This window comes from Cherax quadricarinatus, chromosome 17, assembly GCF_038502225.1.
Source record: "Cherax quadricarinatus isolate ZL_2023a chromosome 17, ASM3850222v1, whole genome shotgun sequence".
Classification (NCBI taxonomy): domain Eukaryota; kingdom Metazoa; phylum Arthropoda; class Malacostraca; order Decapoda; family Parastacidae; genus Cherax; species Cherax quadricarinatus.
In genome coordinates this window covers 50,412,511-50,426,077 of record NC_091308.1, presented here as the reverse complement: position 1 = coordinate 50,426,077, position 13,567 = coordinate 50,412,511, and the positions used below count along the sequence as shown (strand labels likewise).

The 13,567-nt window shown below is 47.7% G+C and overlaps 1 protein-coding gene across 1 annotated transcript in view; it reads right to left on the bottom strand.

Annotated features, from left to right (window-relative positions):
* Nucleotides 1–13,241, bottom strand: part of wdb (serine/threonine-protein phosphatase regulatory subunit widerborst) — a gene marked incomplete at its 3' end in the record, with an annotated part of 203,504 nt that extends 190,263 nt beyond the window's left edge. The window contains 1 exon segment of the mRNA XM_070085990.1: nucleotides 12,267–13,241. Within this exon segment, the coding sequence (XP_069942091.1) occupies nucleotides 12,267–12,411 (145 nt within the window).
* Between the last annotated feature and the right edge of the window lie 326 nt (nucleotides 13,242–13,567).

Sequence of the window (13,567 nt, the reverse complement as noted above, 5' to 3'; positions counted from 1 at the left end):
TTCTCAAAGATCACTTACTCACTCAAAACCAAATAAATACTGAATAACTGAACCTTATAAACTGTGTATCCTATATGTTACTCACAATTATATCACACAAATGTTAAACCTAGGACCCAATCTAACTTTATTATTTTTTAAATACACTACCTAACAGAATACTCCATTCTACTGAATGTACAGCAATGCATGCAACCATATGACCTGTCTTTGTAATACTCATTTGTGCTTTATAGTTATCTGTTTACAATAATATCTTATCACTGATTTCATCATTGCTTAGTTAATCTTAAGTTAATTTTAAGCCAGCCCGTAATGCTATGCATATAAGTGGCTTTGGCATGCTGCTCTTACCTGTATTTTTTGTACCTCTGTTTGTATGCTTAAATTACTAAATAAATAAAAAAATAAATAAAATCATTCGCTCAGCATCTCTGGTCTTGAAAGTTCTAGTTATCCAGTCTGTCCTCCTCCTCCTCCTCCTCCTCGCAATATCAGTGGCAACATTGTTGTGATTCTTGAATGCAAAATGTTCTGACATCATGATTCCCAAGTCTCACACAGAACTTTTTCTCTATTGAATGACTTGAGTTTGTCCTGTACTTATTTCCTCTATTTTTCCAGAGAACAATTGAAATTTGTCTTCATTAAACATCAGTGTTTGTTGTCTGAAGCCCACTGGAAAACTTGGCTTACACTGACTTGAATTTCTTTGTCTTAAGACAAACACTGATCTCAGAAATTTTACTGTCATCAGCAAAAAATGTTAGTGTTATGATTTATGTCAGGTATAAGAATGTGAATCTAAGTGGGTCTGAGTACCATGCTTTGAGGAATAGCTTTTCACTGTTACACACACTGACCTCTGTTTACTGTCATTCTCTGGGTTCTATTTTTTTTTAAGAAGTTAATTACCCCATCTACTCACTCTTCCAGTTACGCACGTATTTGTTTTGCATGCATTTTGTGCACTATCACACCATGGTCACACATACTCAGCATTTTTGCAAAACCATTGTATACATCAACATCAACATCGCAGTGTTGACGTGTACTTGGCTCTGTGAAGACCTGTTTGCGCGCTCTCTAGAATTGAAGCAAGATGCCCTCCATCGAGCAACTTTACCAACAGCTTAAGGACGAATTGAGGATGGCGAATATGGAAATTCGGCGACTGACCGAGGAAAACAAAAAGATTCGGAGTAGTCCTCAGGTCAAGAAGGGAAACTGGTCAGTGGCTGGACAGCAGGGAAAGAAGTTGACGATCAAGAAGACGAATGGAAAGGTAGAAACGATGAAGAAGAAAGAGACTGCCATGGAAACTGTTGTGGAAACATCTAATACATTCTCAGTGCTACCCGACGAATGTGAGTCGACTACTGGGAACGTCACGACGAACGACACCAAGGAAGGTACGAATATTGTTGTTGTTGGGGATAGCCAAGTAAGGTATATGGATAGGGCGTTCTGCTTGAAGGACAGGAGTAGGAGACAGAGTTTGCTTTCCTGGGGCTGGGATGGAGGATATTGTTAGCCGTCTGGATGACATCATGAGAGGTAATGGGAGTAATCCTATTATCTGTCTCAATGCTGGAGGCAACGATGTTGGCAGACGTAGGAGTGAAGACCTGATTAGCAGGTATAGGTCAGCAATAGAAATAATTAGGAGTAAGGGTGGGAACCCTCTCATATGTGGTATTTTGCCAAGGAGGGGAGTTGGAAATGAATGGTTGTCCAGGGCAATTGGTGTCAATTGCTGGCTGGACAAATACTGTAAGGAAAATGCGGTAACATTCATTGACAACTGGGACCTCTTCTATGGCAGAAATGACATGTATGCCAGGGATGGGGTTCACTTATCTAGGTGTGGGGTGGGAGCACTGGCAACTGCAGTGGAGGGAGCAGTTAGGACTTTAAACTAGGAGTAGTTAGTGGTATGGGTTTTGGCAGGAAAACAGTGAAGTCCCAGTGTAGTAATATTACGAGTTCTAGGGGAACTAGTAATAATAAGAACGAGGTAGATATTGAAAAGCCAGGGACCTTGGGTGATAAGGACAGTAATAGGTTTAGTAGAAAAATAGAAATGAGCAGGAAGGGTAAAGAGAAAGGAGAGTCTTTCAATGTTTATTATGCTAATTGCCGTAGTGCTAGGAATAAGATGGACGAGTTGAGATTAGTTGCTAGTGCAGGTAACATTGATGTATTTGCCTTAACTGAGACGTGGTTTAATTCAAAAAGTCGGGACATGCCTGCGGAATGTCATATTCAGGGTTTTAAATTGTTCCAAGAAGATAGAAGTATTGGGAAGGGGGGTGGGGTGGCATTGTATGTCCGAGATCGCTTGAACTGTTGCATAAAAACGGGTATTAAGTCTGAAGTAACACATACAGAGTCTGTTTGGATAGAATTTTCAGAGGGGCATGAAAAACTGATTTTAGGAGTGATATACCGTCCCCCAAACTTAGATAGGGACCAAGGGAAACTACTATGGGAGGAAATAGTTAAGGCCACAAGGCACGATAATGTAGTAATTCTAGGAGACTTTAACTTTAGTCATGTTGATTGGAATTTCTTGACTGGGAATTTAGAATCATACGACTTCTTAGAAGTATTTCAGGATTGTTTTTTGAAGCAGTTTGTGACAGAACCTACAAGGGGAAATAACCTGCTTGACTTAGTTATGGCAAACAATGAATCCCTTGTTAATAATTTAGAAATTTCAGAGGAACTGGGTGCTAGCGACCACAAATCAATTACATTTAGCATTGAATGGAAGTACGATAGTAGCGATAACTCAGTAACAGTCCCAGATTTTTGCTTAGCAGATTACGATGGGCTTAGAGAACACTTATCATCTGTTGACTGGGGTAACGAAGAGAGCTATCAATATGACAGTTTTCTGAACACTATACATGCTGCTCAAAGAGCATTTATTCCATATAAAGAAATTAGATCAAATAGAAATGACCCAAAATGGATGAATAATAGGCTCAAATATCTACTAGGGCATAAGAAAGGAATTTATAGGCGTATCAAAAGAGGTGAGGGTCATCTTATGAATCAGTATATTGACATTAAGAGGGACATTAAAAAGGGGATAAGAAAAGCTAAAAGGGACTATGAAATTAAAGTTGCTAGGGATTCTAAAACTAACCCAAAAAGTTTTCTCCAGGTCTATAGAACAAAAGTTAGAGATAAGATAGGTCCCCTTAAAAATAACTATGGGCACCTTACTGACAAAGAGAATGAAATGTGCTTGATTTTAAATAATTATTTTCTCTCAGTTTTTACACAGGAAGACACTAACAATATTCCAGTAATTAATTTTTACAGTGGGCTAGAAGAAGATAAATTATGTAACATCACAGTCACTAGTGAGATGGTTGTGAAGCAGATGGACAGACTGAAGCAAAATAAGTCGCCGGGCCCTGATGAGGTTTTTTCAAGGGTTCTTAAGGAATGCAAAATGGAACTCTGTGAACCATTAACTAATATTTTTAATTTATCTCTTCAAACAGGTGTAGTGTCTGATATGTGGAAGATGGCTAATGTAATTCCTATTTTTAAAACAAGGGACAAGTCGTTACCGTCAAATTACCGCCCAATAAGCCTGACCTCAATTGTAGGCAAATTACTAGAGTCAATTATAGCTGAGATTATAAGAAGCCATCTCGATAAGCATAGCTTGATTAATGATACTCAGCATGGATTCACAAGAGGCCGGTCTTGTCTAACTTATTAACTTTCTTCAGTAAAGCTTTTGAGGCTGTTGACCACAATAAAGAATTTGATATTATTTACTTCGATTTTAGTAAGGCTTTTGATAGAGTTCTGCACCATAGACTGTTAAAGAAAGTGGCAGCTCATGGCATTGGGGGAAAAGTGCTCTCGTGGATCGAGTCATGGCTCACTGACAGGAAGCAGAGTGTGTCCATAAATGGGGTTAAGTCTGAGTGGGGATCTGTAACAAGTGGCATTCCACAGGGATCAGTCTTGGGCCCGTTGTTGTTTATAATATATATCAATGATCTTGATGAGGGAATTACTAGTGATATGAGCAAATTCGCCGATGACACAAAGATAGGTAGGATAATTGATTCAAACGTAGATGTTATGGAACTTCAGGATTTAAACAAACTCTATTCTTGGTCAGAAAAGTGGCAGATGCAGTTCAATGTAGATAAATGCAAGGTTCTGAAGCTTGGGAGTGCCCATAACCCTAGTACTTATAAGTTAAATGATGTAGAACTTAGCCATACAGATTGCAAAAAGGACTTGGGGGTTATGGTGAGCAGCAACCTTAAACCAAGACAGCAATGCCTAAGCGTACGTAATAAGGCAAATAGATTACTGGGATTTATATCAAGAAGTGTAAGCAACAGAAGTCCAGAGGTCATACTGAAGCTTTATACATCATTAGTAAGGCCTCACCTAGATTATGCAGCTCAGTTCTGGTCTCCGTATTACAAAATGGACATATATTCGTTAGAAAACATTCAGCGTAGGATGACTAAATTAATACACAGCATTAGAAATCTTCCTTATGAAGAAAGATTGAAGACTCTTAAGTTACATTCACTTGTTAGACGAAGAATGAGGGGAGACCTGATCGAAGTGTATAAGTGGAAGATAGGTATTAATAAAGGGGATATTAATAAGGTCTTGAGGATGTCTCTCCAAGAGAGAACCCGCAGTAATGGACTTAAATTAGATAAGTTTAGATTTAGAAAGGACATAGGAAAGTATTGGTTTGGAAATAGGGTAGTTGATGAGTGGAACAGTCTACCTAGTTGGGTTATTGAGGCTGGGACTTTGGGTAGTTTCAAATCTAGGTTGGATAAGTACATGAGTGGGAGGGGTTGGATTTGAGTGGGACTTTCACATCAGAGCTTATTTCTTGGGTGGCATTGAAAATTGGGTTGGGCAAATGTTTTGTTAGTGGGATGAATTGTAAAGGACCTGCATAGTATGGGCCAGCAGGCCTCCTGCAGCGTTCCTCCTTTCTTATGTTCTTATTTATCACGTCTGCCAGTGCATCCAGAACCATCTCATAAGTAGCAGTTGAGAGTGGATGAAACTACCTGCCTTAAACCCATTTTGTCCTGGATGCTGCAGTTCAATGTGATAGGCAATCTTGCTTTTTAGTACCCATTCAAATTACTGCGACCTTTGTTAAGTGGGGTTAATATCAGTGGTTTTTAATGACTGTGGGATGACACTAGCATCCAGCTACCCCATTAACTACTGAAGACCTGAGATAATGCTCTTTTTTTTTTTGTAATTATTGGTGAATATGGAGTTTCACAAGTCTGAGTCTGGAGTAAAGTGCATGGGCAGCCATCTGGTATTTGTCACTGGGTTGTCATTGGTGCAACTGTCATCAGGTCATCTGGTGCAATGCTTAGAACTTTGCATTTGTCTATATTACACTGCATCTGCCACTTCTCCGACCACTACATCAGTCTATTCAAACATTCCTGGAGTGCTAAAGCTCTCGCTTCACACGGCGAGGGTCTGGGTTCGATTCCCATCCAGGGTAGAAACATTGGGCGTGTTTCTTTACACCTGTTGTCTATGTTCACCCGTCAGTAAATGGGCACCTGGGTGTTAGTTGACTAGTGTGGGTCGCATCCTGGGACACTGACCTAATTTGCCCGAAATGCTCAGCATAACAAGGGGCTTTCTATATAGTATGTCATTGATTTATCATTACCACGATAAATTTGTAAGGCAGGAACGCCCCCTTGTAAAACCGTGTTGAGATTCATTAATGAATTTATGCCTTGCAAGGTGGCTATGAATTGCCTCGACAATAATTGCCAAGCACAAGAGAAAACACCGTGAGATAACCATTGCTTAAATATTGTGAAGTAATCCAATCGATTGTCTTAGTCACAGTGAAATGCTGAATTAAAGTGATACAATGACTGCTAACAGGCCACACAAGAGGTGACTGGCCATGTGGGAAACAAGACAGGCGACTGACCACTGCAAATACAACAGGCAACTCATTATATGACAAACACGACGGGATTAACCACCCAAGAAACACGACAGGCGACTCGCTGTGCGACAAACACGGCAGGCGACTCGCTGCACGACAAGCACGACAGGCGACTCACCCCACGACAGGCGACTCACCCCCACGACAAACACGACAGGCGACTCGCCCCACGACAAACACGACAGGCGACTTGCCTCATGACAAACACGAAAGGCAACTCATAGCACAACAAACGAAAAAGCAGCACACCCCACGACAAACACGACAGGCGACTGACCGCACGACAAACACGACAGGCGTCTGACCGCACGACAAACACGACAGGCGTCTGACCGCACGACAAACACGACAGGCGTCTGACCGCACGACAAACACGACAGGCGTCTGACCGCACGACAAACACGACAGGCGTCTGACCGCACGACAAACACGACAGGCGTCTGACCGCACGACAAACACGACAGGCGTCTGACCGCACGACAAACACGACAGGCGTCTGACCGCACGACAAACACGACAGGCGTCTGACCGCACGACAAACACGACAGGCGTCTGACCGCACGACAAACACGACAGGCGTCTGACCGCACGACAAACACGACAGGCGTCTGACCGCACGACAAACACGACAGGCGTCTGACCGCACGACAAACACGACAGGCGTCTGACCGCACGACAAACACGACAGGCGTCTGACCGCACGACAAACACGACAGGCGTCTGACCGCACGACAAACGACAGGCGTCTGACCGCACGACAAACACGACAGGCGTCTGACCGCACGACAAACACGACAGGCGTCTGACCGCACGACAAACACGACAGGCGTCTGACCGCACGACAAACACGACAGGCGTCTGACCGCACGACAAACACGACAGGCGTCTGACCGCACGACAAACACGACATGCGTCTGACCGCACGACAAACACGACAGGCGTCTGACCGCACGACAAACACGACAGGCGTCTGACCGCACGACAAACACGACAGGCGTCTGACCGCATGACAAACACGACAGGCGTCTGACCGCACGACAAACACGACAGGCGTCTGACCGCACGACAAACACGACAGGCGTCTGACCGCACGACAAACACGACAGGCGTCTGACCGCACGACAAACACGACAGGCGTCTGACCGCACGACAAACACGACAGGCGTCTGACCGCACGACAAACACGACAGGCGTCTGACCGCACGACAAACACGACAGGCGTCTGACCACACGACAAACACGACAGGCGTCTGACCGCACGACAAACACGACAGGCGTCTGACCGCACGACAAACACGACAGGCGTCTGACCGCACGACAAACACGACAGGCGTCTGACCGCACGACAAACACGACAGGCGTCTGACCGCACGACAAACACGACAGGCGTCTGACCGCACGACAAACACGACAGGCGTCTGACCGCACGACAAACACGACAGGTGTCTGACCGCACGACAAACACGACAGGCGTCTGACCGCACGACAAACACGACAGGTGTCTGACCGCACGACAAACACGACAGGTGTCTGACCGCACGACAAACACGACAGGTGTCTGACCGCACGACAAACACAACAGGCAACTGAACACACGACAAACACGACAGGCGACTGAACACACGACAAACACGACAGGTGACTGAATGCATGACAAATGCAACAGTTGACCAACCGCACAACAAATGCAACAGGTGACTGATTGCCTGACAAACATACCAGGTGACTGGCCACATGACAAACAGGTGATTGACCACACGACAACCACAACAGGTTACTGACTGGACAACTGACCACATGACAGGCAACTGACAGCACGAATGACCACACGACAGGTGACTGACAGCACGAATGACCACACGACAGGCGACTGACAGCACGAATGATCACATGACAGGTGACTGACAGCACGAATTATCACATGACAGGTGACTGACAGCACGAATGATCACATGACAGGTGACTGACAGCACGAATCACCGCATGACAGGTGACTGATGGCACGAATGACCAAACGACAGGTGACTGACCACACGACAGGTGACTGACAGCACGACAAACGCAACAGGCGACTGACTACACGACAAACACAACAGGTGACTGACCACACAACAAATGCAACAGGCGACTGACCGCATGACAAACGCAACAGGTGACTGACAGCACGACAACAGATGACTCACTGCATGACAAATGCAACAGGCGACTCGCCACACGACAAACGCAACAGGCGACTCACCACACGACAAACGCAACAGGTGACTGACCGCACAACAAACATGGCAGGTGACTGACCACACAACAAACATGGCAAGAGACTGACCGCACAACTAACCACACAACAGGTGACTGACCACACAACTGACCACACAACAGGTGACTAACAGCACGACAAATGACTGACCACATAACAGGCGACTGACCACACAACTGACAACATGCCAGGTGACTAACTGCACAACACGTGACTGACCACATGACAGGTGACCAAGTGCATGAGTGACCACGTGACTGGTGACTGACCACAGGACTGACCACACAACAGGTGAATGACCGCACGACTGACCACACAACAGGTGACTGACAGCACAAATGGCCACACGACAGGCAACTGACAGCACGAATGACCACACAACAGGCAACTGACAGCACGAATGACCACACAACAGGCAACTGACAGCACGAATTACATGACAGGTAAATGATGGTATGAATCACCACATAACAGGTGACTGACAGTATGAATGACCACATGACAGGTGACTGACCACACGACAAGTGACTGACAGCATGAATGACCACACGACAGGCGACTGACAGCACGACAAATGCAACAGGTGACTGATCGTATGACAAACGCAACAGGTGACTGACTACACGACAAACACAACAGGTGACTGACCGCACGACAAATGCAACAGGTGACTGACCGCACGACAAACGCAACAGGTGACTGACTGCATGACAAATGCAACAGGCGACTTGCCACAAGACAAACGCAACAGGAGACTGACCGCACAACAAACATGGCAGGTGACTGACCTCACAACAAACATGGCAGGTGACTGACCGTACAACAAACATGGCAGGTGACTGACTGCACAACTAACCACACGACAGGTGAGTGACCGCACAACTGACCACACGACAGGTGACTAACAGCATGACAAATGACTGACCACACAACAGGCGACTGACCACACGACAGGTGACTGACCGCACGACTGACAACATGCCAGGTGACTGACCACACGGCAGGTGACCAAGCGCACGTGTGACCACATGACTGACGACTGACTGCATGACTGACCACACGACAGATGACTGACCGCACGACTGACCACATGACAGGTGACTGACAGCACGACTGATCACACGACAGGCAACTGACAGCACGAATCACCACATGACAGGTGAATGATGGCACGAATCACCACATGACAGGTGAATGATGGCACGAATCACCACACGACAGGTGAATGACAGCATGAATGACCACACGACAGGTGACTGACAACACTACAAACGCAACAGGTGACTGACTACACGACAGGTGACTGACAGAACGACTGACCACACGACAGGTGACTGACAGCACGACTGACCACACGACAGGTGACTGACAGCGCGACTGACCACATGTCAGGTGACTGACAGCATGACTGACCACACGTCAGGTGACTGACAGCATGACTGACAGCACGACTGACCACACAACAGGGGACTGACAGCATGACAAGTGACTGACAGCATGACAAGTGACTGACAGCACAAGTGACTGACTGCACAACTGACCACACAACAGGTGACTGACCACACGACTGTCCACACAACAGGTGACTGACCGCAAGACTGACCACACAACAGGTGACTGACCACATGACAACTGACCACATGATAGGCGACTAACCGCACAACTGACCACACGGCAGGTGAGTGACCACACGACTGAGCACACAACAGGTGACTAAGCACAGGAGAGACCACGCGACAGGTGACTTACTGTCTGACTGCCCACATGGCAGGTGACTGACCGCACGACTGACCATATGCCAGGTGGCTGACCGCACAACAGTTGAGTGACCCCACAACTGACCACACGACAAGTGACTGATCGCACAACTGACCACACGACAAGTGACTGATCGCACAACTGACCACACGACAGGTGACTGACCACAAAACTGACCACACAACAGGCAACTGAACGCACGACTGACCACACAACAGGTGACTAACTGCACGACAAATGACTGACCACACAACAGGTAACTGACCGCACGACTGACCACACGACAAGTGACCACACGATAGGTGACTGACCACACAAATGACCAAACGACAGGCGACTGACTGCGCGACTGACCGCACGACAGTGGCTGACCGCAAGACTGACCACAACAGGTGACTGACCACATGACAACTGACCACGTGATAGGTGACTAAACGTACAAATGACCACACGACAGGTGACTTACTGCACGACTGCCCACATGACAGGTGACTGCCCGCACGACTGACCACATGCCAGGTGGCTGACCGCACAACAGTTGAGTGACCGCACAACTGACCACACGACAAGTGACTGACTGCACAACTGGCCACACAACAGGTGACTAACCACACTACAAATGACTGACCACACAACAGGTAACTGACTGCACGACTGACCACACAACTGACCACATGACAAGTGACCACACAATAGGTGACTGACTGCACAAATGACCAAACGACAGGTGACTGACCGTATGACTGAGCACACAACAGGTGACCGAGAGCATGATTGACCACACGCAAGGTGGCTGACCACATGACTGACCACACGACAGGTGACCGACAGCACGAATGACTACATGACAGCACGACATGTGAGTGACCGCACAACTGACCACACGACAAGTGACTGACCGCATAACTGACCACATGACAAGTGACTGACCGCACAACTGACCACATGACAAGTGACTGACCGCACAACTGACCACACGACAAGTGACTGACCGCACAACTGACCACACGACAAGTGACTGACCGCACAACTGACCACAAGACAAGTGACTGACCACACAACTGACAACACGCCAAGTGACTGACCGCTCAACTGACCACACAACAAGTGACCACATGACAAGTGACACCACACAACAGGTGACTGAACGCACGAATGACCACACAACAAGTGACTGACCGCACGACTGACCACATGCCAGGTGGCTGACCACACGACTGACCACATGACAATTTACTGACCACATGACAGGTGACTGACCATACAACTGACAACATAACAGGTGACTGACCACACAACTGACCACATGACAGGCGAATCACTACATGACAAGTGAATGACAGCATGTCTGACCGCACGACAGGTGACTGATCACATGGCTGACCGAACGACAGGCGACTGATCACATGGCTGACCACACGACAGGTGACTGATCGCATGGTTGACCGCTCGACAGGACAGATCACACGAATGGCCGCTCGAAAGGACTGATCGCATGGATGACTGCTCGACAGGTGACTGATCGTACGGATGACCGCTCAGCAGGTGACTGATCACATGGCTGATCGCATGGCTGACCGCACAGCAGGTGACTGATCGCATGGCTGACTGCATGGCAGGTGACTGATCGCATGGCTGACTGCATGGTAGGTGATTGATCGCATGGCTGACTGCATGGTAGGTGATTGATCGCATGGCTGACTGCATGGTAGGTGATTGATCGCATGGCTGACTGGACAACAGGTAACTTAAAACATGACAAACACGACTTGTGACTGACCACAAGACAAACAACTGGCGACTGACCACTCAACAAACACGATGGGTGACTGACCACGTGACACATATCACAGGTGACTGACCACACAACAAAATGTGTGACTGACTGCATGACAAACAACGGGTGACTCAATGCATGACAAACAACAGGTGACTGAATTCATGACAAATATGATGTGTGACTGACCACATGACAAACACGATAGGCAATTGACTGCACACATGACGTCAGAACTTTTCTTAATATTAATGATTGCTTTACTTATCTTAAAACAGGCGACAGACTACATGACAAATGACAGACGATGGACTACACGACAAACAACACATCACAAACCACACGAGCAACACTGCTGGACCACACAACAAGCACATCAGTAATACATGTAGCTGTATTAATAATATAACATTATATAACATGCAACGAGATAATTCCATATATGGTCACAAGGAGGAGTACTGGGGTTATACCTTTGAGTAGTGGCAGTGGCTGCAGCTCCACATCGTTGGTCGTTCGATACCTCGACGACCCCTGCGACCTCTTGGGCTTCTTCTTGAGTGACCGCTTGGCAAATGGATCTATCCTGTCCACAAACGTGCCCCCGCTCCCCGACATCTTCCCGTCGTATGTGTGTCCGCCGCCCTCGCTCGCACTAGTGTCTCTCACTACGCCGGCACCATCACAACAATGAACACCGACCGCAGAACGCTATACACTACCACACACCTGGGCACTACAACCAAGACACCGGGCAGACTCACAGTGCCATGGGCACCCACCCCTTATGCCAAAGTCTGCTTAGGGGAGTGTAGGCTGGCCTAGGGTTTGTATAGGCTGGCCAGGGAGGTGTAGGCTGGCCTGGGAGGTGTAGGCTGGCCTAGGGGATGCAGGCCGGCCAGAGGGGTGTAGGCTGGCCTAGGGTGTGTAGGCTGGCCTGGGATATATAGGCTGGCCTAGGGGTAGGGGTGTAGGCTGGCCTAGGGTGTGGTGGGGGTGGGGTACGGGGTGGGCAGCAGCAGTGTAAACACAGTAGTGGGCACAAGTGTGGGCAGGCAGCCACCACCTCCTGCTGGAGTACCCTGGTGTGGCCGGTGCCTGGTGTGGCCGGTGCCACTCACCACCTGCCTGTAGCCTGGTGTAGTGGCAGTAGTGGCGGGTGTGTAGGTGTGGTGGTAGTGGTGGTAGTGGTGGTAGTAGTGGTAGTGGTGGTGGTGGTGGGCACTTTAACAGCTCACACCACCTCCTGGCTGACCCATGCCCACTAGTCCCGCCTCAGCCGCCTCAACGCACCATAATACACTCCGCCACACTCGCACAAACGCACAATTCATCCACAAACACCAGTGTTTTGGGTAATTTTGTACAAATCCATATCTGAAAATAACCTGATCCTCGTCTCGTGTTTCGTGAGAATGTGCGAGAGTGCGCGAGAGGGGAAGTGGTGTGACGTCACTGACTACCCCCCTCCCCCTCACCCCTCCCTCCACCACCACCCCTCCACCACCACTCTACAACACCCAACACTACACTACACTCACGCTAATACTCTCCTAGTGTGAGGCTAGAGATGCAGGGTGTTGATCCAAGGTGGTGGAGCAGCGTGAGTGTGGTGTTCCAGGGGTGCATCAATCACCCTTCCATCACCTCCCTCCCTCCCCCTCCACCGATGCTTTATACTCCTCCTCCCTCTCCCTCCCTTCACTTATCTACCTTCTTTTCCGTGTGATAAGAGCGTGCCATGGCTGACATATATGTTGTAGTGAGTGAGGAA